Raw genomic sequence first — 24,033 nt, forward strand, 5'->3', positions numbered from 1 at the left:
TGCTGTACAACACACAGGGAATCAACAAGAGCTGAGTGGTTTAGTGTTACGCACCGCTGAGTGATACCCAAACAGAGCATCAGGGCGAAATCAGCCCAGTCAAATACCAATAAATAAAATCCCTATATGTCCCTGTGGTGGCCACCCGGACTAAACCCTAGTACACTGAATGAAATAGTTTAGATTCGTGAGGATCTCAGGTCAGCAAAATTAAGTAGATTTAGATTGCATGGTAGATGTTTGTTTTATTTTGTTCGGTTAGGTTAGTATATGTGAAAACACTGAAAAGTACAATACGGGTGACAGATGTGTCTGAAAGCTTTATGGGTGTGTGTGTGTGTGTGTGTGTGTGTGTGTGTGTGTGTGTGTGTGTGTGTGTGTGTGTGTGTGTGTGTGTGTGTGTGTGTGTGTGTGTGTGTGTGCGTGTGCGTGCGTGCGTGTGTGTGTGTGTGCGTATGCGTGCGTGTGCGTGTGTGTGTGTCAGCGTCTGTGTGGACAGGACATACATAAGCATGAGCAAATGGGTTGTCCACCTTCATTCTCCCCCCTATTCATCTGGACCCCCAGTGGAGAGACTGGCAGGCAAGCTACCAATTAGTGCCAATTGTCATTGAGGCAGCTTGGTGAGGCTGCCGACTGACTAGGCCAACAACTGGCCTGGGACAGACTGGTGGGCCTTCTGTCTGCTACTCACCAAGCCAACTCCCTGGCCCTGTCTTCTACCTTGGGTGTGTTCAGAGTTACAAGGTTGTGTCATTTCTGTCATTTGAAATGACACAATGTCCCATGGGTTGTAGATGGATAACATGATGTCAAGTGTGATCAAATGCACATCCTTTAGTGGGGTGCAGGGCCCCAAAAAATAATAAATAGAGCGTGCACACTCATAAGGTGCAGGATCTAAACATGATTTGTTTGTGAATAAAGGTAGGCTGTGGAGGTGATGAGTGTGTGAGATCTATTCCCTTTATAACATGTTTGAACACTTTTTAGTATTTACAACAACCCTGTCTGTTCTACTTGGTGTGTGTTCAGAGGCGCAAAGGTATTTTTCCTTTGAATAACATTTCAGAACACTTGTCAACATCCAACACATTTGCCATTCATTCCAGTTTCATGTATGTGTCACGGATGTTTGGACTGTGTGGTGGCTGCCTGTGATAGTTCGTGATCTGGTCCATAAAATACAATCACTCCTCCATCGGCCCTTTTTTAACTTCAACCATGCATCAGTGCAGACAGCTAGCACTGTTTTAATTCTATAAGTCACATGAACTGCAATAGTGAAAATCCATGTTTACGTCCCAAATGGCACTCTACTTCCAGAGTGCACTACTTTTCACCGGAACCCTAGGGGAGCTCTGGTCAAAAGTAATGCACAAAATACGGAATAGGGTGCCATTTGAGACGAAGCCCATGTGTTACTTTACTCCCACGTAAACTGTCCATAAATGCAGATCCCTCGTTCTACACTGATGATCTCCTGTTTCACACAGGGTGATTATTGCTGCACCACTCATATTAATGTGACTCAATAACATAAAATGTGTGTGCACTCTGCCGGCCTCCACTCATTATACACCATTTCTCTCCATTGACCATCTCCTGGAATTACCTTGATCTGCTTAATTGTGTATATATGATATTGCATGCTCTCCCCCCTCCTCTCCACCAAAAGGAAGGGAAAGTGGATACCTAGTCAGTTGCACAACTGAAATGTGTCTTACACATTTAACCCAACCCTCTGAATTAGAGAGGTGCGGGGGGCTGTGCTAATCGACATCGGTTACTGGCCCAACGCTCTTAACCGCTAGGCTGCCTGCCGACCCCGATTCAATGACTCCACCTCCAATGATTGTCAAACTAGTCAGGTTTGCTGATGACACCACCCTAGTCGGTCTCATCTCTGACGACGATGAATTTGTGGAAAGGTTGACCGCCTGGTGCTGTCGCAACAACCTGGAACTCAACACAGTCTAAACCGTGGTGATGGTGGTTGACTACAGGAAATGCCCCTTACCATCTCTCCCCCCCGAGATTGATGGCTCAGCTGTCAGCACGGCCAAGTCATTCAAATTCCTGGGCAGCATCTCCCACAACATCACAGCGGTCACCAAGAAGGATCAACAGAGGATGCACTATCTGCACCAGCTGAGAAAACTCAAACTCTCCCTAACAATACTTGTTCGGTTCTACACGTCTATCATTGAGTCCATTCTTACATCTTCTATCACCGTTTGGTTTGAATCTGTGTCTGCCTGCTACAAGTGCAAACTGCAGCTCATTGTCTGGTCATCAGAGAAGGTCATCGGCTGTCACCTGCCCTCCATCAAGGACCTGCACGCCTCCATGACAAAGAAGTGTGCATGTAAGTTCATCGCAGACCGTGCCCACCCCGGACACCGCTTATTTAAAAGACTCTGCTCTGGCAGACGTTTTAGGTTAATCAAAACCGCCCGCCACCTGAACAGTTTCTTCCCACATGCTGTGGTCCTCATCAACTGGCCATCGGGCTCACAGGGATTAAGTGACTGCATTGGGCAGATTACTGCACCCTGTCATCAAAAACCTCAATACTAATCTGCACCACAGGAGACTGCTAAGGGGAGGACGGCTCATAATAATGTCTGGATTGGAGCAAATGGAATGGCATTAAACACATGGAAAGCATGTGCTTGATCTATTCAATACCATTCCACTAAATACACTCCAGCCATTACCACGAGCTCGTCCTCCCCAATTAAAGTGCCACCAACCTCTTGTGATCTGCACGAGGTACAACACTGTATATATTTGCTTCAGCAACATCCCTCCATCTGCTTATACTTTACTGTTCAAAAGTTTGTGGTCACTTAGAAATGTCCTTGTTTTCCATGAAAACATACATGAAATTAGTTGCAAAATAAATAGGAAATATATTCAAGATGTTGACAAGGTTATACATAATGATTTTTAATTGAAATAATAATTGTCCAAACTTTGCTTTCATCAAAAAATCCTTAATTTGCAGCAATTACAGCCTTGCAGACCTTTGACATTCTAGTTATCAATTTGTTGAGGTAATCTGAAGAGATTTCACCCCATGTTTCCTGAAGCACCTCCCACAAGCTGGATTGGCTTGATGGGTACTTCTTACATACCATACGGTCAAGCTGCTCCCACAACAGCTCAATTATCATGGCACAAGGCGAGACCCAAATGAAGACACAGGAGGCAGATAGTTGGTTTTACAATGTTTATTAATCCAAAGAGGTAGGCAAGATAATGGTCGTGGGCAGGCAAAAAGGTCAAAACCAGATCAGAGTCCAGTAGTTACAGAGTGGCAGACAGGCTCGTGGTCAAGGCAGGCAGAATGGTCAGGCAGGCGGGTACAAAGTCCAGAAACAGGCAAGGGTCAAAACCGGGAGGACTAGAAAAAGGAGAGTGCAAAAGCAGGAGAACAGGAAGAACACTGGTTGACTTGGAAACATACAAGACGAACTGGCACAGAGAGACAGGAAACACCGGGATAAATACACTGTGAAAAATAAGCAACACATGGAGGGGGTGGAGACAATCACAAGGACAGGTGAAACAGATCAGGGCGTGACATCAATAGGGTTTAGATCAGGTGACTGTGCGAGTCACTCCATTATAGACAGCTGACTACTTCTTTTTTTTATAAATATATTTTTTAAACTTGTTATGAGCAGGTGGGACGGAGTAACAGGCAGTTTACTTTGGGCGCGCTTTTCATCCGGACGTGAAAATAATGCCACCGACACAAGAGAGGTTATTGAATATCCAAGACATACAATATACTTGCAGGGAAGCCGCTCAACAACTACACCACACCAGTCATCCAACAGACTCCCAATCAGAGTTCCACACAAAAGCATCCAGGGTCAACGCCCTGCTCAAGGGCACATCGACAGATCTCCCACAAGGCCAAAAAAAACGGGGATCCAAACCCTCCAAGATCCCCCCACAGTTCCCCATAGCTGTCCCTCAACCATCCAAGACCCCTCCCTCAGTCACCCCCCCAAGAAAAAAGAAAAGAAAAAGAAAATAATATTATAAAAAATACAATTAATTCCATTCTCCACCACCAAGAACACCCCAATGCACCAACAACTAAAAAATGAACTCATGAGACAAAAGAAAACAGAAAACACCAGTGCAAAAAATGCCTAAAAGTATTAGGATATAAGTAATTGACTTACCCGGTCACTCCAGATCTCCGAACAGTACTATTTCTAGGGTCAATTTTAGATCAATGTCATGCATTTTCAGCCATTCCTGAACCTGAGACCATAAACAGGCTACCTGAGGACAATACCAACATAAATGGTCTGTTGATTCTGTATCCTCACAACAAAATCTGCAGAGCTTCGATGATTTTATGCCTCAAATACTCAACATTTTGTTGATGGCAAGAATTCAATATAATAATTTTAGCTGAAAAGCACAAAGTCTTGAATCTGCGTCATTTTATATATCAACTCATACACCGTGTACCATGGAATCAGTATATCAAAAATCTCTTCCCAACTATTTTGCAATCTGTATGGCACAGTTGTTAACATACTGGTCCTCAAATGAAACTGGTATACTTTCCTATTTATGCTATTTTTATTCCTCCGTGAGTTTTGATCCTTTATATTGGGCAGACAGACCAGTTCCCTACCTTCTCCCGCTGCCACCTGCCTCCTCCATTTTTGGGGTGATGCTGTAATCAATTGGTTGCACTCTTGGATTGAGCAGACCTTCCCATACAATTCTGATAACTCCATGAAAGACATAACTCTACCATTCCAATTTACAATATCGTTTAAGAACAAAATACCCTTTTCAAACATCTTTCCCATAAATACAGGTATTTTATCAACCAGCACATTTGCTGTAATATTTGTTATTTTCAGCGGGATGATATTGACATTTTAGCCAGCTGTGCAATGCTTGTTTGAAAAAGAGAGATACTTTGAAAAAAGTATAATTTTCAATTAATCGAAAATGAGACATGGCAATCTGCACAATGGCAAAAAGGCAATTTTTAAGCAATGTATGAGCTTTTCTTACTAATCTACTTGAGAACCATTTAGGGTTCAATAAATTTTTTTGAATAAGTGAAGCTTTTAGAGAGAGGTTTAGTGATTTTATATTTAATAATCTCAACCCAACCAATTTCTATTCATTACATAGATAGGCACGCTTTATTTTGTCTGGTTAGCGTCCCAGATAACGTGAAATATTTTTTTGCTGGTCACTTACCATAAGTAAGTGAGTAAACTGAGATATGACTAAGGAGTTAATCAGGACAATTTTCCCATAAATAGACAGGTATTTACCTCCATGGTTGCAGGATCTTGTCTATTTTTACAGGTGTTCTATTAAAATTAATTGTGGAGAGCTTATTTATATATTTTGTGATATGAATAACGAGTATGTCTACTTCACCATCAGCCCATTTTATACGTAAACTGCAGGGTAATGTAAAAGTAGTATTTTTTAAAGATCCAATACTTAATATTGTACACATCATAATTAGGTTTTAGTCCAGAGAGTCCAGAAAAGTTATCTCGATCTTCAATGAGACATTGCAGAGGTCTAGCTTGCAGACTTAATATAAAACTTGAGTCACACCTTTGTTTTTAAGCCTTGGATTTCTAATCCTCTAATCCTCTAAAGCGTCTGCTAAATGGCATATATAATGTTGTTATTGGATTTTATTTCAATAGCTAGCATTTTGATGGCCATAACGAATAGATATGGTGACAGCCGACACCCTGGTTTAACTCCTCTTGACAATTCAAAACTCTGAGAAGTAGCTGTTATTTACTATTTTACCGCTGAGGTTGCTATACATTACTTTTACCCATTTCATAAGAGAATCACCGAAATTGAAAAAAATCCAGGCATTTAAAAAATCCAGGCATCTAAAAATCCAGTCTTACTTTATCAAATGCCTTTTCAAAATCCACTATAAATACCAAGCCTGGCTTTTTAGATATTTCATGATGTTATATTATCTCTAGTAGTTGTTGTATATTATATCCAATGTATCGTCCAATTTGATGAGTAGAGTGTTGGAAGCTATTTTGTAAAAGACATCGCCGAAGTCAAGGATTGGTAGGATAGTCAGTTTTATGAGGGTATGCTCGGCTGCAGGCTTTGTTACGAAATAGGAAGCCGATTCTGGATTTAATTTTGGATTCGAGATGCTTAGTGTGAGTCTGGAAAAAGAGTTTATAGTCTAACCAGACAACTAGGTATTTGTAGTTGTCCACATATTCTAAGTCAGAACCGTCCAGAGTAGTGATGCTAGTCAGGCGGGCGGGTGCAGGCAGTGATCAGTTGAAGAGCATGCATTTAGTTTTACTAGCATTTAAGAGCAGTTGGAAGCCACGGAAGGAGAGTTGTATGTCGTTGATGCTCTTTTGGAGGTTTGTTTTACACAGTATCCAAAGAAGGGCCAGATGTATACAGAATGGTGTCGTCTGTGTAGAGGTGGATCAGAAAATCACCAGCAACAAGAGCAACATCATTGATATATACAGAAAAACGAGTCGGCCTGAGAATTAAACCCTGTGGCACACCCATAGAGACTGCCAGAGGTCCGGACAAAAGACCCTCCGATTTGACACACTGAACTCTAGTTCAGGTCTAGTCCAAGTTGCTGTGGGGGGTGCAGAGCTCTTGGCCAGGATAGGGGTAGCCAGGTGTTAAGCATGTCGTTCTGCCCCTGAACATGCAGTTAACCCACTGTTCCTAGGCCGTCATTGAAAATAAGAATTTGTTCTTAACTGACTTGCCTGGTTAAATAAAGGTAAAATTTAAAAAATTAAATGGCCGGCAATAGAAAAATGCTTATTTAAATTCTCGATTATCGTAGATTTATCAGTGGTGACAGTGTTTCCTAGCCTCAGTGCAGCGGGCAGCCATTCTCCATGGACTTCATTCACAGTGTCCCAAAACTTTTTGGAATTAGTACTACAGGATGTAAATTTCTGTTTGAGAAAGCTAGCCTTTGCTTTCCTAACTGACTGCGTATATAGGTTCCTGACTTCCCTGAAAAGTTACATATCGCGGGGGCTATTCGATGCTAATACAATACGCCACAGGATGTTTTTGTGCCGGTCAAGGGCAGTCAGGTCTGGGATGAACCAAAGGCTATATCTGTTCTTAGTTCTACATTTTTTGAACGGTACATGCTTATTTAGGATGGTGAGGGAAACACTTTTAAAGAACAACCAGGCATCCTATACTGACAGAATGAGGTCAATATCTTTCCAGGATACCGAGGCCAGGTCGATTAGAAAGGCCTGCTCGATTAAGTTTTTTTTCGGGAGCGTTTGACAGTGATGAGTGGTGGTCGTTTGACTGCGAACCCATTACGGACACAGGCAATGAGGCAGTGATCGCTGAGATCCTGGTTGAAGAAGACAGAGGGGTATTTAGAGGGCAAGTTGGGCAGGATGATATCTATGAGGGTGCCAATGTTTACGAATTTAGGGTTGTACCTGGTATATATATATATAGATATAGATATAGATAGGTCCTTGATGATCTTCTTGGCCTTCCTGTGACACTGGGTACTGTAGATGTCCTGGAGGGCAGGCACTGTGCCCCCAGTGATGCGTTGGGCTGACCTCACCACCCTCTGGAGAGCCCTGCGGTTGCAGGCGGTGCAATTGCCGTACTAGGCGGTGATACAACCCAACAGAATGCTCTCGATGGTGCATGAGGGTCTTAGGTGCCAAGCTAAATTTCTTCAGCGTCCTGAGGTTAAAGAGGCGCTGTTGCGCCCTCTTCACCACACTGTCTATGTGGAAGGACCATTTCAGGTCCTCAGTGATGTGCACGCAGAGGAACTTGAATTTTTTTCCACTCTCCACTTTGATGTGGATGAGGGTATGCTCTCTCTGCTGTCTCCTGTAGTCCACAATCACCTCCTCGTTTACAATCAAGAGAGAGGTTATTTTACACCATTCTGCCAGGGCTCTCACCTTGTTGGTAATCAGGCCTACCATTGGTTGTGTCATCAGCAAACTTAATGATGGAGGTGGAGACGTGCGTGGCTATGCAGTCATGAATGAACAGAGAGTACAAGAGGGAGCTGAGCATGCACTCTGTGGGTCCACCGTGTTGAGGATCAGCGTGGTAGAGCAGTGGTTGTTGCCTACCTTCATCAACTTGGGGTTGGCCTGTCAGGAAGTCTAGGATCCAGTTGCACAGGGCGTGGATCAGATCTAGGGCCCTGAGCTTGGAGGGAACTATGTGCAACTGGGTTTTTGACTGGACTTTACATGCTTATTCGACGCTAGCTACATGCTTTGTTATTGTGGACATCATGCATTTAGCTAGCTTGCTAATGTCGAGTAATAGTCAATCCGATGCTCCTGCCAATGTGAATAATCATTGTAATGTAGCCTGAATGAGCCAAAAACTTATGCAAGTGCAGTTTTGACCATACTATACAGGCTTGTTAACATGCCTATTAGTATTTTATGGGTTTTCCATCTCAAATTGGTAGTTTTAGTTTATTCACTTCTTGATCAGAGTCTTGATCGAAAAGCCATGAGCAAAGTAGTCTCACGGATGCTCTACCATTCCCGTAATGTTGTTTCAATATGGCTGTGACCACATCTCTCTCAACTTGTGTGAGGCGCTCGAAAAACATATAATATAATGTTCTAAAAGCATTTTCATAACATCACGTTCAACAGGGTATCCTAACAATGACATGTAAAACAATGTTGTTGGTTGATTTGAGTGTTTTAGTTCCACTTAAAATTGCACCACTTTTCTTTTCTTGAGGAGGAATGTTAGTGGAGGCTTGACATAGTTCCTAATATGTATGCTCTATTGCTGGCATTTAAATGGTATGATTCTAGAGCATTATTAGAGAAAAAATGAATACAGGGGGAAACACTCTCACTCACAATTTAATATTATAATTTTAAGATTATAATCATGACGTTTCATCCCACCAGGCCTTTATCAAGACCTTGAAAGGCTATGAGAAACAGTAGAACTTCACACTTTTCCACAACCACAGCTCTGCATTTGGTCATTAGATGAACAAACCTGCATGATGTTGACATGCTCTGCTACAAAGTGTTGACATGCTCTGCTCTCATGCATGTCAACATAATGTATGACTACTGTAGAGCATTGCTAGGCTATTACTGACTCTGTTCAGAGTGATGAGATTGTAGATAAGAGATTCCTCCTTTAGGATAGCTAACTGAGTCCATGTTTATGTGGTGGCAGAATTTGGGGTGAGCTGTTGTAACATCTCAAGGGATATGTTCTGTGTTGTGTTGCAACTTGTTTTGGGTTACCTCTATAATTGTCTCTCTCTCCTTGTCTCTCTCTCTCCCTGTCTCTCTTTCGCTCTCTTTCTCTCTCTCAGACTACCTTTCCTGTGCGGGTATTTAAGCTTGGGGTGGAGACCCTGATTGTGACCGATACAGCAGGCTCACTGGCAGACAGCTACCAGGTTGGGGACATCATGATCATCAAAGATCACATCAACTTCCCTGGCCTGGCTGGGCTGGGCTCAATCCCCTCAATGGACCCAATGATGACAAGTGAGTGAGATCTTCTAGTCTAGGTCAGTGGTTCCCACTTTATAATGGGTCCTACTAACTAATTACCACAAACAACCTCAAACCTTGTTCACTTCCAGATAGATTATAGGTTCTAGCATGTTCCCAGATCTGTTTTTGTTCTCTTGCTAACAGTGCTAGATAGATTTGTCTATTTAAGTGGTTGGTGATTGTTGCCATAATAAGATATAATTTTATAAGATATAATTTTTGTGCATTAGACTTTTATTACTTCATAAACAAGAAGGTCCCCACTTTAAAACATTCTAGTATGTAGTAGTAGGTGTTTTTATCTTCTCTCCTCTCCTCTTCTCCTCATAGGAGCACCTCACAGCACCAGAGATAGTGGTAGCCACACAATGTGGCATGAGGGTGTTTGACGACACTGAGTCAGTCAACCACGAAGCTGTTCTGGAGGTCAGCAGCATTTCAAGATCTTTGCAAATGCTGCAGACGCTGGTCACCGAGCTGGTCAGCCGGATGGACATCAACAACAACGTGGTCTGAACTGAAGAGAGCAAGACGAGATGAGACACTGAAACCTGTCAACTTGTCAAGATGAAAACATTCCACAGACCAATGTTACGTATGAAATGGCACAGTATTCCCAATTCAGTGCACTACTTTTGACCAGAGCCCATGGCACCCAATTTCCTATAAGTAGTACACTACAGGGTGACATTTCAGATGCACAACAAGAATCTCAAGAGGATTTGTCAAAATCTTGCAGCTACTGGCCTATTATGCAAACATGGTGCCTAGGTCATTGTCTTGAATATTGTTTGGGTTAAATCAACAATAATCTCATCTGTTCAGTCTGTGAATATTGTACAAAATTGTGTAACTTTATACTGTCACTTGTATTTTGTGATATCACAACTGATGTTTATCTGTTGTATATTTTTTATTTGTTCTGTAAACAGGTTCGCTCAAATGAACAACTTTTACAACCTGTTATTTTTCAGCTGTATTAACTCATCTTTCTATCCACAATTGTGAGCTAATACTTGTTCACAGATAACAAGATAAAACATATAAAAGTGGAAGATTATAATACAGCTCTATGTATGAGGAAACATGATGTATTACAACTCAATGTCACATATTCCAGCAGTAGCATGCCAGCAGCATACCACCCTGCATACCACTGCTGGCTTGCTTCTGAAGCTAAGCAGGGTTGGTCCTGGTAAGACCAGATGCTGCTGGAAGTGGTGTTGGAGGGCCAGTAGGAGGCACTCTTTCTTCTGGTATAAAACTATACCAATACCACAGGGCAGTGATTGGGGACACTGCCCTGTGTAGGGTGCTCTCTTTTGGATGGGATGTTAAACGGGTGTCCTGACTCTCTGATGTCATTAAAGATCCCATGGCACTCATTTTAAGAGTAGGGGTGTTAACCCCGGTGTCCTGGCTAAATTCCCAATCTGCCCCTTAAACCATCACAGTCACCGAATAATCCCCAGTTTACAATTGGCTCATTCATCCCCCTCTTCTCCCCTGTAACTATTCCCCAGGCCGTTGCTGCAAATGAGAACGTGTTCTCAGTCAATTTACCTGGGAAAATAAAGGATAAATAAAATGTTCAGATAATTTTATAGATTGATTTATAGATTTTATAGATGTGCACATTTATATTTAAGATATTGCAGAGTGCTGCTTTTAATTAATGTAAAATACAATCTGTATTTTAATTGTATTGTTACTCAACTTTTGTCGGATATTGAGTACGGATTGCACCGACATTCTGCGATGCTTTATCACATTAAAATATCTATTATGGAAGAATTGTGTTATCTCATTTCAGAGAAGTGCAAATCGCTGTGTCACACCAACTTGCTAAATTTGTATTTACTATTTTTGTTTCAAAATAAATGGTTGAACTAGAATGTAGACTAAATGCAAGCTACAAATGAATACAGGCAAAATATTGCCTGCTACGTTTTGTAACGACCCTGGGTTTATAAACCCGGAAATCGAGCACGCTTTTGCTGCACAGTCGATAGGGCGCCGGACCTCGGGCTCGAAAGTCGTGGGTTCGAGACCTGCTCCCTGCTGTTTCATTACAGTCTGTTTATCTCTCGGATCCGCGCTCAGTGTAGCCTTTTTGGTTACCCAAATTCGAATCCAGAATGTTTAGTCCATAGCTTCGTCCATGTTCCAGTAGGTGGCGGTCTTTTTCGTCGTCGATGTGGTTGCTATGACGAAGAGAAGCGTTACAGAACATTCCGGAGTAACTTTTATGTTATGCAGCTAGACTACAGATACATTTGCAAGGTTGCAAGTCGTATTTATATTTCAAAAGTTAGAATGACTTATTATACTCCAAGTTCAGCTTTGGAATCAATTTATTACGACGTATTGGTGTAAAAACATAATGAATGTACTGCCAAACCATCTTGTCAAGTCACTGAAGGAAGATTTCAAGAAATTGGTAAGTTCATTGTCATGATGATGAGCACACACACATTATATATATATACACATACATACATACATACCTACATACCTACCTACCTACATACATACATACATACATACATACATACATACATACATACATACATACATACATACATACATACATACATACATACATACATACATACATACATACATACATACATACCTACATACCTACCTACCTACATACCTACATACATACATACATACATACATACATACATACATACATACATACATACATACATACATACATACATAGAAGATAGAGACAGAACCATAGATAGACAGAAAGAGAGGCAGACAGACGGACATAAGTCACACACACAATACATAGTAGTAATATCTGTTTAGGATTACAGCAAGTGGGAGAGATGCAACAGGAGCAAGACAGAGCCCCCTCCCTGGGTGATTCTGCCCCCACTGCACAACAAGACTACTGGCTCACCAAGCGAGCGTTATCCAGCGACAGGGAGAGAGGAGAGTGGGACCTCCTCTGCCACCCATAACTTTTTTCCAACAACTGACAAGCCAGGTAAGCTATGAACTCATCTCTCAATGTAAAATATGTTACATTGAGGAGATTAGGTTGACATGCTGGAATGAAAAGATTCACTGAATGAAAATCCAGCTTCATATGATGCAGAAGGCATAAATTGTCAATGGGAAATGAACTAAAATGGTTGACTTCATGTTTTGTCTTTGACAGGGAAGTCTCACCCCAACACTGGTCATGAAGAGTCCACTGCGTCATCTATGGGACGACTCTCTCGACGGAGGAGGAACGAAAGAGTGAAGCTGGACCCCATCACTTTGAAGAAACAAGAAAATATCAAAACACTGAACGTATTTATAGGCTATATCACAAGACATTAAATAAGTGATCAGTAAAATCCTCAGCTATTGAATAGTAGACGTTCCTGTCATCATGTTGAGTCAATAGCCACAGTCAACCACTAGAGGGTGTAATACATAAGAAATAATCCATGGCAGTAATCGATTTAGACCAGCTGTATCAAAATTATTACATGGACGGCATAGTTTCTGCTAGTTTTTATTATTTCCTTTTAATTTGTGTCCAATTAAGACAACCAGGTGAGGGGAGTTCCTAAATAAATTAGTGACTTTAATTGATCAATCAAGTACAAGGGAGGCGTGATTTAGAGACACGTTATAAAGTGTGCACCAGACCACAAGATCTACACTTAAAACACAATACTGCATAAATAGGAAAGGTATTTAATTTGACATGTAAATAAACAAATAACAACCACTTTCAGTTGCTGATTATGTCGAGGAAGAAGACCCTAGTGGAGCTGGAGAAGCACTGTGCATTGCTGCAGGAGAGCAACGTCCGTATGGCCGGGGAGATAGACAGCACAGACAGACAGTCAGTGTCCAGTGCCAGGGAATTCCTCATCAGGCATGACAAATTAGGGGTGAGTACATAGAATCTATGTCATTCTATTCCTCTATATCTGCTCTATTGACGACAGGACACACTTGTGTCCTAGTACTCACGCAAATAGATTGGGCAAGCATCTCACTGTCTATTCTGCTGCACTCGTATGTAACTGTATTCTCTAGATATGATAGAACTACAGAAGTACCAAGTACACTGTAGATATGATAGAAGAACAGTTTTTGTCCTGGCACTACACAGCTGATTCAAATAACCAACACATCATGAAGCTTTGATTATTTGAAACAGCTGTGTAGTACTAGGGCAAAAAACAAAATTTGCACACTTTGGGGTCCCCAGGGCTGAGTTTTGGAAACGCTTAGTTAGGCTATAGAACACCATCAGCTGTAACAGTCAGTTAGACTATAGAACACCATCAGCTGTAACAGTCAGTTAGGCTATAGAACACCATCAGCTGTAACAGTCAGTTAGACTATAGAACACCATCAGCTGTAATGGTCAGTTAGACTATAGATCACCATCAGCTGTAACAGTCAGTTAGACTATAGATCACCATCAGCTGTAACAGGCAGTTAGACTATAGATCACCATCAGCTGTAACAGGCAGTTAGACTATAGATCACCATCAGCTGTAACAGGCAGTTAGACTATAGATCACCATCAGCTGTAACAGTCAGTTAGACTATAGATCACCATCAGCTGTAACAGGCAGTTAGACTATAGATCACCATCAGCTGTAAAGTCAGTTAGACTATAGATCACCATCAGCTGTAACAGTCGGTTAGACTATAGATCACCATCAGCTGTAACAGTCAGTTAGACTATAGATCACCATCAGCTGTAACGGTCAGTTAGACTATAGATCACCATCAGCTGTAACGGTCAGTTAGACTATAGATCACCATCAGCTGTAACGGTCAGTTAGACTATAGATCACCATCAGCTGTAACGGTCAGTTAGACTATAGATCACCATCAGCTGTAACAGTCAGTTAGACTATAGATCACCATCAGCTGTAACAGTCAGTTAGACTATAGATCACCATCAGCTGTAACAGTCAGTTAGACTATAGAACACCATCAGCTGTAACAGTCAGTTAGACTATAGATCACCATCAGCTGTAACGGTCAGTTAGACTATAGATCACCATCAGCTGTAACGGTCAGTTAGACTATAGATCACCATCAGCTGTAATGGTCAGTTAGACTATAGAACACCATCAGCTGTAACAGTCAGTTAGACTATAGATCACCATCAGCTGTAACAGTCAGTTAGACTATAGATCACCATCAGCTGTAACAGTCAGTTAGACTATAGATCACCATCAGCTGTAACGGTCAGTTAGACTATAGATCACCATCAGCTGTAACAGTCAGTTAGACTATAGATCACCATCAGCTGTAACAGTCAGTTAGACTATAGATCACCATCAGCTGTAACAGTCAGTTAGACTATAGATCACCATCAGCTGTAACAGTCAGTTAGACTATAGAACACCATCAGCTGTAACAGTCAGTTAGACTATAGATCACCATCAGCTGTAACAGTCAGTTAGACTATAGAACACCATCAGCTGTAACAGTCAGTTAGACTATAGATCACCATCAGCTGTAACAGTCAGTTAGACTATAGATCACCATCAGCTGTAACAGTCAGTTAGACTATAGATCACCATCAGCTGTAACAGTCAGTTAGACTATAGAACACCATCAGCTGTAACAGTCAGTTAGACTATAGATCACCATCAGCTGTAACAGTCAGTTAGACTATAGATCACCATCAGCTGTAACAGTCAGTTAGACTATAGATCACCATCAGCTGTAACAGGCAGTTAGACTATAGATCACCATCAGCTGTAATGGTCAGTTAGACTATAGATCACCATCAGCTGTAACAGTCAGTTAGACTATAGATCACCATCAGCTGTAACGGTCAGTTAGACTATAGATCACCATCAGCTGTAATGGTCAGTTAGACTATAGATCACCATCAGCTGTAACAGTCGGTTAGACTATAGATCACCATCAGCTGTAACAGTCAGTTAGACTATAGATCACCATCAGCTGTAACAGTCAGTTAGACTATAGATCACCATCAGCTGTAACAGTCAGTTAGACTATAGATCACCATCAGCTGTAACGGTCAGTTAGACTATAGATCACCATCAGCTGTAACAGTCAGTTAGACTATAGATCACCATCAGCTGTAACGGTCAGTTAGACTATAGATCACCATCAGCTGTAACGGTCAGTTAGACTATAGATCACCATCAGCTGTAAAGGTCAGTTAGACTATAGATCACCATCAGCTGTAACAGGCAGTTAGACTATAGATCACCATCAGCTGTAACGGTCAGTTAGACTATAGATCACCATCAGCTGTAACGGTCAGTTAGACTATAGATCACCATCAGCTGTAACGGTCAGTTAGACTATAGATCACCATCAGCTGTAACGGTCAGTTAGACTATAGATCACCATCAGCTGTAACGGTCAGTTAGACTATTGATCACCATCAGCTGTAACGGTCAGTTAGACTATAGATCACCATCAGCTGTAACAGTCAGTTAGACTATAGATCACCATCAGCTGTAACGGTCAGTTAGACTATAGATCACCATCAGCTGTAACGGTCAGTTAGACTATAGATCACCATCAGCTGTAACGGTCAGTTAGACTATAGATCACCATCAGCTGTAACAGTCAGTTAGACTATAGATCACCATCAGCTGTAACGGTCAGTTAGACTATAGATCACCATCAGCTGTAACAGTCAGTTAGACTATAGATCACCATCAGCTGTAATGGTCAGTTAGACTATAGATCACCATCAGCTGTAACGGTCGGTTAGACTATAGATCACCATCAGCTGTAACAGTCGGTTAGACTATAGATCACCATCAGCTGTAACAGGCAGTTAGACTATAGATCACCATCAGCTGTAACAGTCGGTTAGACTATAGATCACCATCAGCTGTAACAGTCGGTTAGACTATAGATCACCATCAGCTGTAACAGCAGTTAGACTATAGATCACCATCAGCTGTAACAGCAGTTAGAATATAGATCACCATCAGCTGTAACAGGCAGTTAGACTATAGATCACCATCAGCTGTAACAGTCAGTTAGACTATAGATCACCATCAGCTGTAACAGTCAGTTAGACTATAGATCACCATCAGCTGTAACAGGCAGTTAGACTATAGATCACCATCAGCTGTAACGGTCAGTTAGACTATAGTCTACCATCAGCTGTAATAGTCGGTTAGACTATAGATCACCATCAGCTGTAACAGGCAGTTAGACTATAGATCACCATCAGCTGTAACGGTCAGTTAGACTATAGATCACCATCAGCTGTAATGGTCAGTTAGACTATAGATCACCATCAGCTGTAACAGTCAGTTAGACTATAGATCACCATCAGCTGTAATGGTCAGTTAGACTATAGATCACCATCAGCTGTAATGGTCAGTTAGACTATAGATCACCATCAGCTGTAACGGCAAATTAGACTATAGATCACCATCAGCTGTAACGGTCAGTTAGACTATAGATCACCATCAGCTGTAACGGTCAGTTAGACTATAGATCACCATCAGCTGTAACGGTCAGTTAGACTATAGATCACCATCAGCTGTAACGGTCAGTTAGACTATAGATCACCATCAGCTGTAACAGTCAGTTAGACTATAGATCACCATCAGCTGTAACGGTCAGTTAGACTATAGATCACCATCAGCTGTAACGGTCAGTTAGACTATAGACCACCATCAGCTGTAAAGGTCAGTTAGACTATTGATCACCATCAGCTGTAACGGTCAGTTAGACTATAGATCACCATCAGCTGTAACGGTCAGTTAGACTATAGATCACCATCAGCTGTAACGGTCAGTTAGACTATAGATCACCATCAGCTGTAACATGCAGTTAGACTATAGATCACCATCAGCTGTAACGGTCAGTTAGACTATAGATCACCATCAGCTGTAACGGTCAGTTAGACTATAGATCAACATCAGCTGTAACAGTCAGTTAGACTATAGATCACCATCAGCTGTAACGGTCAGTTAGACTATAGATCACCATCAGCTGTAACAGGCAGTTAGACTATAGATCACCATCAGCTGTAATGGTCAGTTAGACTATAGATCACCATCAGCTGTAACGGTCAGTTAGACTATAGATCACCATCAGCTGTAACAGTCGGTTAGACTATAGATCACCATTAGCTGTAACAGTCGGTTAGACTATAGATCACCATCAGCTGTAACAGGCAGTTAGACTATAGATCACCATCAGCTGTAACAGTCGGTTAGACTATAGATCACCATCAGCTGTAACAGTCGGTTAGACTATAGATCACCATCAGCTGTAACAGGCAGTTAGACTATAGATCACCATCAGCTGTAACAGGCAGTTAGACTATAGATCACCATCAGCTGTAACAGGCAGTTAGACTATAGATCACCATCAGCTGTAATGGTCAGTTAGACTATAGATCACCATCAGCTGTAACAGTCGGTTAGACTATAGATCACCATCAGCTGTAACAGGCAGTTAGACTATAGATCACCATCAGCTGTAACGGTCAGTTAGACTATAGTCTACCATCAGCTGTAATAGTCGGTTAGACTATAGATCACCATCAGCTGTAACAGGCAGTTAGACTATAGGGCACCATCAGCTGTAACGGTCAGTTAGACTATAGATCACCATCAGCTGTAATGGTCAGTTAGACTATAGATCACCATCATCGGTTAGACTATAGATCACCATCAGCTGTAATGGTCAGTTAGACTATAGATCACCATCAGCTGTAACAGTCGGTTAGACTATAGATCACCATCAGCTGTAATGGTCAGTTAGACTATAGATCACCATCAGCTGTAACTATAGGTCAGTTAGACTATAGATCACCATCAGCTGTAACGGTCAGTTAGACTATAGATCACCATCAGCTGTAACAGGACACCATCAGTTAGACTATAGATCACCATCAGCTGTAAAGTTGGTCAGTTAGACTATAGATCACCATCAGCTGTAAAGGTCAGTTAGACTATAGACACCATCAGCTGTAACAGGCAGTTAGACTATAGGACACCATCAGCTGTAACGGTCAGTTAGACTATAGATCAACATCAGCTGTAACAGGCAGTTAGACTATAGGACACCATCAGCTGTAATCAGTTAGACTATAGATCACCATCAGCAGCTGTAATCAGGTCAGTTAGACTATAGATCACCATCAGCTGTAATGGTCAGTTAGACTATAGATCAACATCAGCTGTAACAGGCAGTTAGACTATAGACACCATCAGCTGTAACAGGCAGTTAGACTATAGATCACCATCAGCTGTAACGGTCAGTTAGACTATAGATCACCATCAGCTGTAACAGTCAGTTAGACTATAGATCACCATCAGCTGTAAATGGTCAGTTAGACTATAGATCACCATCAGCTGTAACAGGAACACCATCAGTTAGACTATAGGACACCATCAGCTGTAACAGGCAGTTAGACTATAGATCACCATCAGCTGTAACGGTCAGTTAGACTATAGATCACCATCAGCTGTAACGGTCAGTTAGACTATAGACACCATCAGCATCAGTTAGCTAGATACATCAGCTGTAACAGGCAGTTAGACTATAGATCACCATCAGCTGTAACAGGCAGTTAGACTATAGATCACCATCAGCTGTAACGGTCAGTTAGACTATAGATCACCATCAGCTGTAACGGTCAGTTAGACTATAGATCACCATCAGCTGTAACAGTCAGTTAGACTATAGATCACCATCAGCTGTAACGGTCAGTTAGACTATAGATCACCATCAGCTGTAACGGTCAGTTAGACTATAGATCAACATCAGCTGTAACAGGCAGTTAGACTATAGATCACCATCAGCTGTAACGGTCAGTTAGACTATAGATCAACATCAGCTGTAACAGGCAGTTAGACTATAGATCACCATCAGCTGTAACAGTCAGTTAGACTATAGATCACCATCAGCTGTAACGGTCGGGTAGGCGATAACAGTGTGAGCACCTTTCTTTATGTTATCTCAGAACCTGATATTCTCCTTGAGAAGTTAAGACGTACTAAGACTCTTGTAATGTAGTAAACCAATACCACCATTTGTACCATTACACTGCCGATTTTGCAATGCATGTAGAGGTCTGTCATTTTTTATCATAGGTACACTTCAACTGTGAGAGACGGAATCTAAAAATAAATCCAGAAAATCACATTGTATGATTTTTAAGTAATTCATTTGCATTTTATTACATGACATAAGTATTTGATATATCAGAAAAGCAGAACTTAATATTTGGTACAGAAACCTTTGTTTGCAATCCTTCAGGTTTCGGGGCTGTCGCTGGGCAATATGGACTTTCAGCTCCCTCCAAAGATTTTCTATTGGTTTCAGGTCTGGAGACTGGATAGGCCACTCCAGGACGTAGGAAAACCTGCAAAATCGTCAGTGTATCAAATACTTGTTCTCCCCACTGTAGAAGCATATTATTGGTACCCTGAATAAATAAAGTCTACCCTGTTTCTCCGTAAGAGTTCTATAGCTGCATTCAACAGCTGGAGCCACAGTCAGATGGAGCAGGCCAAGACAGAGCTCCAGGAGGCTGAGACTGCTGCAAAGAACAAACTTTCGGGTAAGTGGTGATATTATAAATAATGTAAAATGCAGAGGCAACAAAGTTAAGTTTTATTAATTGAGATGACTTTGGCAGAGTGAGAATTATAGATCATAAGCAAATATAGTAGTACAGTAAGTCAAGTGTGCTTGTAAATTATGAATACTTTTTTGTTTTACTGTAAATGTGCCTGTGAATGTCGATATGAAATATTATTGTTGTGTGTGTGTGTGTGTGTGTGTGTGTGTGTGTGTGTGTGTGTGTGTGTGTGTGTGTGTGTGTGTGTGTGTGTGTGTGTGTGTGTGTGTGTGCGTGTGTGACAGTGCAAGGAAAATCTGGTGGATTGGTGTTTGGGAACTCAAAAGGGAAGACGTGTTTGCATGCAGGGCCGTTCCCTCATTTATGATTGAAGTGTCTGTGGGTAAGCCCCTGGTGTGTTACCTTGCCAGGTCTCCATGAGCAGCTGAGGGGGGTGAAGGCAGAGCTGGTGAACGCCCAGGCGGAGCTCCACACCCTGAAGACCTACAAGGATAAAGAGTACCCCGTCAAGGCCCTGCGCATTGCAGAGATAAAGAGAGAGATTGAGAAACTCAAAGAGACACAGCAGGTCAACAGGTCTCTCTCAATGGCAACTTCCTCCAATAGAACGCAATAGGCTGTAGTCTCATATGTTGTGTGCTGTTCATTCCTGTGATTCCAGGATGAGAATGAGGACGTGAACTTGCTGTGCCAGACAGAGATAGTGTACCTGGAGAGACGATCCCAACACGAAGAGCAGGAAGTCCTCTCTGTCATAGCTAAGGTAGGATAGCATTTACTTCATTGTTCCTCTGGGAAAATTGGACACACAGCACTGCTGTATACAAAAATAAAAATAAACATCTATTATCACACACTCGACACAAACATAATTCATAGGATACAAAGGTCTATAGTTCTTTGTGGATGAATGATTCTCACTTGCCGCTAAAATGTTTTATACAAACATTCAGTAAGTATCAGCATAGGTCTATTTCTGAAGCGTATCTGGATTATAGGTGAAAATAACAGTGGAGGTTTTTTGTAATGAGCTAAAGTCAAACTTTATTGGCAGGGGTAGATGTTGACACCATTTGTCATGGCTTTACTCCTTTCTCTCTGTTTTCAGCTAAATGTTTCATATATTCCCTGTGTCGTCAAACTGATGGCCGCACATAATCAGACGATAAAAAAAGAAATTGGAATCCACAAAAAGGTTTGGTAAATAATTACGAAAAGTTCTACCAATTTGATACTTCAACTTGTCATAATGGACTCACTCTAACTCCATACAGGTCATCATGTGAAAATAACCCAATTTTTATTTTTACCATGGCATTATCGGAAAATGACTAATTGAAAAGGTATTGTTTTCTTCCTTTCTGTGTCACTCACTCATGCTTTCAACATTTCAGGAAATTGCGGAGCTGGAAGATAAGAACAGAGAGCTGATCAAGAGTGTCCAGGAACTGCAAATATCACGGACCAACATCAGGAAAGACATCTTTCAAGACGTTTTCCCCAAATCAGATAAGTATGTCAAGGTGATGGAAGGCACTTTACTATACACTGCTGCTCTTAATAGGTTGTGTGATATCACCATTCCATGCCATGAGGGTGGGCACTTTAGACAATCTGGCTTTGGAAAAGGTTCTTGAGGGGGACTTTAAAACACCCATCATTAACCTTTCCTGAAGACACATTGTCTAAAGTGCATCTCTGAAACTAAAACAATTACTAATGATAATTTACTTGCCTTCTTTTCTTTAAGAAACTATTACCAAAGAGTAGTACATTGACAACTCTAGGCAAAGAGTAGTACATTGACAACTCTAGGCAAAGAGTAGTACATTGACAACTCTAGGCAAAGAGTTTGACAATGTCATAATACCAACCATATATTGTCGATACCCACTGAACTGTTGTCTTGTTTATCTATCTGACATCTTATCAGTGTCACAAAACCATCTAGACAGAACTAATAGACATGTGACAGGAATTTAACCTCTTTCTTGTTCCATCAAAATCGATGTCTCGGAAAGAGTAATGGGGTATCACCATCTAATATTACCCAGGGTTGAAAACAGACTTGTAGCGCCATCTTAAATTTAAATGAAGAAGCACAGCAGAGCGGAGTGAATCCCAGTCTGACATTAAAGGTTAATAAGGTGCTCAAATGTCCCCCCAGCCTGTTCCAAAGCAAGATGACACTCCACGCTGTAGACCATGAAAATCCCTCATACCTACAACTCATCAAATATTCAACCATAAAATGTTCCCCTCTGGGGAATACATTCATTTCACGTGACATTTTATACAAGGGAGATTTAATGTTGAATTAGGGTATTGCCGTAATTACAATGTTTTTGGAAAACCTCCTGAATCTCACTTAGCAATGACAACTTTTTAGCACTGACGTGTTTTAAGCCTAAGATAGGTTTACTATAAATATGAAGTTGAACTGTAAATGCAGATGTTCTAATTGGAATTAGCTGTATTGCCTCCGAGTGATTTAAACTCATAATTTTCCAGGCTGGTAAATAGTGAGTCCGCACAGATACAACTGATTTCTCTTAATCTAGTCACTTTTGAGGAGAAAGTATGTTTATTTAAACTGACCTGTTTTTTTCCCTTCTTCTTTGATATGATAAAGTCTTCCATAGGGAAACGGCTGCCAGCTTGTTTATTCTGTATTTCAGAATCACTTATGGCAATGGGAGATGTTACTTTCCAATCATTCGTTCTCATTCAGATAGGCCATTTTTAGGATGGAAAATGTAGGTCTTAAACATCAGAATTGAAGTGGCCTACAGTACATCTGTCATAGGATGTCAATTGGGGAACACACTTGATGTGCATGTCATTTTGTGTGCAATGTTTATTGTTTATTTGTTCATTTGGATTGTAGGTATCCATCAAGAATAGCCCATACTTAATCATCACTTAATTTCTGAAGGGTACTTTGTAATGGCAACAAAATACTTATGGCATTAAGCCTTCACAAGTAATTAACATTTCCAAATGTATACTAAGTATGTACATAAGGAAAAGGTGTTCAGTGTGCATTAAGGTTCTAAATGTGTGTCGTGTTCATTCCAGATGCACCCCGGATATGGAGGTGACCTTAAACATCCCTCGTGAGGAGTGGCTCCCCATTTAGATGTGTGACAGACTAGGAGAGGCACGACTTGTGTGTCGCTCGGCTGCATTTAAACCTGCTGGGCTCTTCTTGGCACAACCCCAGAATGTCTGTTATACTGAGTGCCCATCTTCTCCTACTACAGTGCCCAATCTTCTTAAACCAAGTTCTGCATTGTAATACCAGTCAACTGGGGCCAATAAACATTTGTGAACATTTCTAATAAATACCTCCATGGTTCAATTTCAAATCCTTTGCATATTCTTTCTTCTCTTTTTTTGTGTAGTGGAATCATATGCAATTTTATCAAAACCTCTCCAATGAGCATATAATATGTTTATTGGTGTGGTTTCATTCAGCTATTATTGATAGTCTAGAATTGCCAGTTGAATGTAATTTACTGCCCATTATCACATTCTTCAATGTGCCAGTCCACAGAAAATCCTGTTTAATATTTAGAATATGTTCTGTTGTTTGCTTTTTTTCTCCACAGTAAGTGCCCCAGTGAGACTAACCACTTCAAACCCTCCCTTTCTTTACAAATCTCCTCAGACCCTGTAACTAGTTTTGGGAAGTCCCTGACTGTAATTTACTTAAGTGTGGGAAAGAAGCTGGCATTCAGTGCAAGGCCTTCATCTGGCCATCGTACGGCCGACTGGTTTGATTACTTATTTTTTTCAGTTGGAAAACATTCAGCCAATCCTCAGAAAATACAACTTCCTGGGAAGGAGCTCCGGTCTGTGGCTAGG

At 41.2% G+C, this 24,033-nt stretch overlaps 1 protein-coding gene and 1 long non-coding RNA gene across 5 annotated transcripts; one reads left to right on the forward strand and one right to left on the reverse strand.

Annotated features, from left to right (window-relative positions):
• The first annotated feature begins 11,551 nt into the window (after positions 1-11,551).
• c21h20orf96 (chromosome 21 C20orf96 homolog) lies at positions 11,552-23,534 on the forward strand. Of its 4 annotated transcripts, none has more exons than XR_004829014.2 (10): positions 11,552-12,021; positions 12,405-12,585; positions 12,760-12,896; positions 13,331-13,489; positions 20,046-20,145; positions 20,577-20,734; positions 20,828-20,929; positions 21,275-21,366; positions 21,561-21,689; positions 23,245-23,534. XR_004829014.2 is itself a non-coding variant. In XM_035797312.2 (10 exons), the coding sequence occupies exons 1-10, from the start codon at positions 11,965-11,967 to the stop codon at positions 23,284-23,286; spliced, it is 1,152 nt and encodes a 383-aa protein (XP_035653205.1). In that variant the 5' UTR covers positions 11,553-11,964; the 3' UTR covers positions 23,287-23,534. The 4 variants fall into 4 exon arrangements, 2 of the variants coding, with proteins under 2 accessions (XP_035653205.1, XP_035653204.1); XR_004829013.2 differs by having other exon boundaries at positions 21,561-21,679; XM_035797312.2 differs by having other exon boundaries at positions 11,553-12,021; positions 21,275-21,361.
• On the reverse strand, positions 19,749-20,678 carry LOC127910332 (uncharacterized). Its single transcript, XR_008074406.1, has 3 exons — positions 20,569-20,678; positions 20,030-20,124; positions 19,749-19,947 (listed from the first exon to the last, which is right to left on the reverse strand). It is a non-coding gene; the product is annotated as an uncharacterized LOC127910332 (long non-coding RNA).
• Positions 23,535-24,033: the final 499 nt, after the last annotated feature.

This window comes from Oncorhynchus keta, chromosome 21 (genome assembly GCF_023373465.1).
Source record: "Oncorhynchus keta strain PuntledgeMale-10-30-2019 chromosome 21, Oket_V2, whole genome shotgun sequence".
Taxonomy (NCBI): Eukaryota; Metazoa; Chordata; class Actinopteri; order Salmoniformes; family Salmonidae; genus Oncorhynchus; species Oncorhynchus keta.

Bases quoted from the DNA above. Each gene is read 5' to 3' on its own strand.
- c21h20orf96 (XM_035797311.2), top strand. From the start codon at position 11,965: ATGAATGTACTGCCAAACCATCTTGTCAAGTCACTGAAGGAAGATTTC. The intron at 20,735-20,827 runs GTCAACAGGTCT...CTGTGATTCCAG, and splicing joins AACTCAAAGAGACACAGCAG to GATGAGAATGAGGACGTGAA. The intron at 21,680-23,244 runs GTATGTCAAGGT...TGTTCATTCCAG, and splicing joins GTTTTCCCCAAATCAGATAA to ATGCACCCCGGATATGGAGG.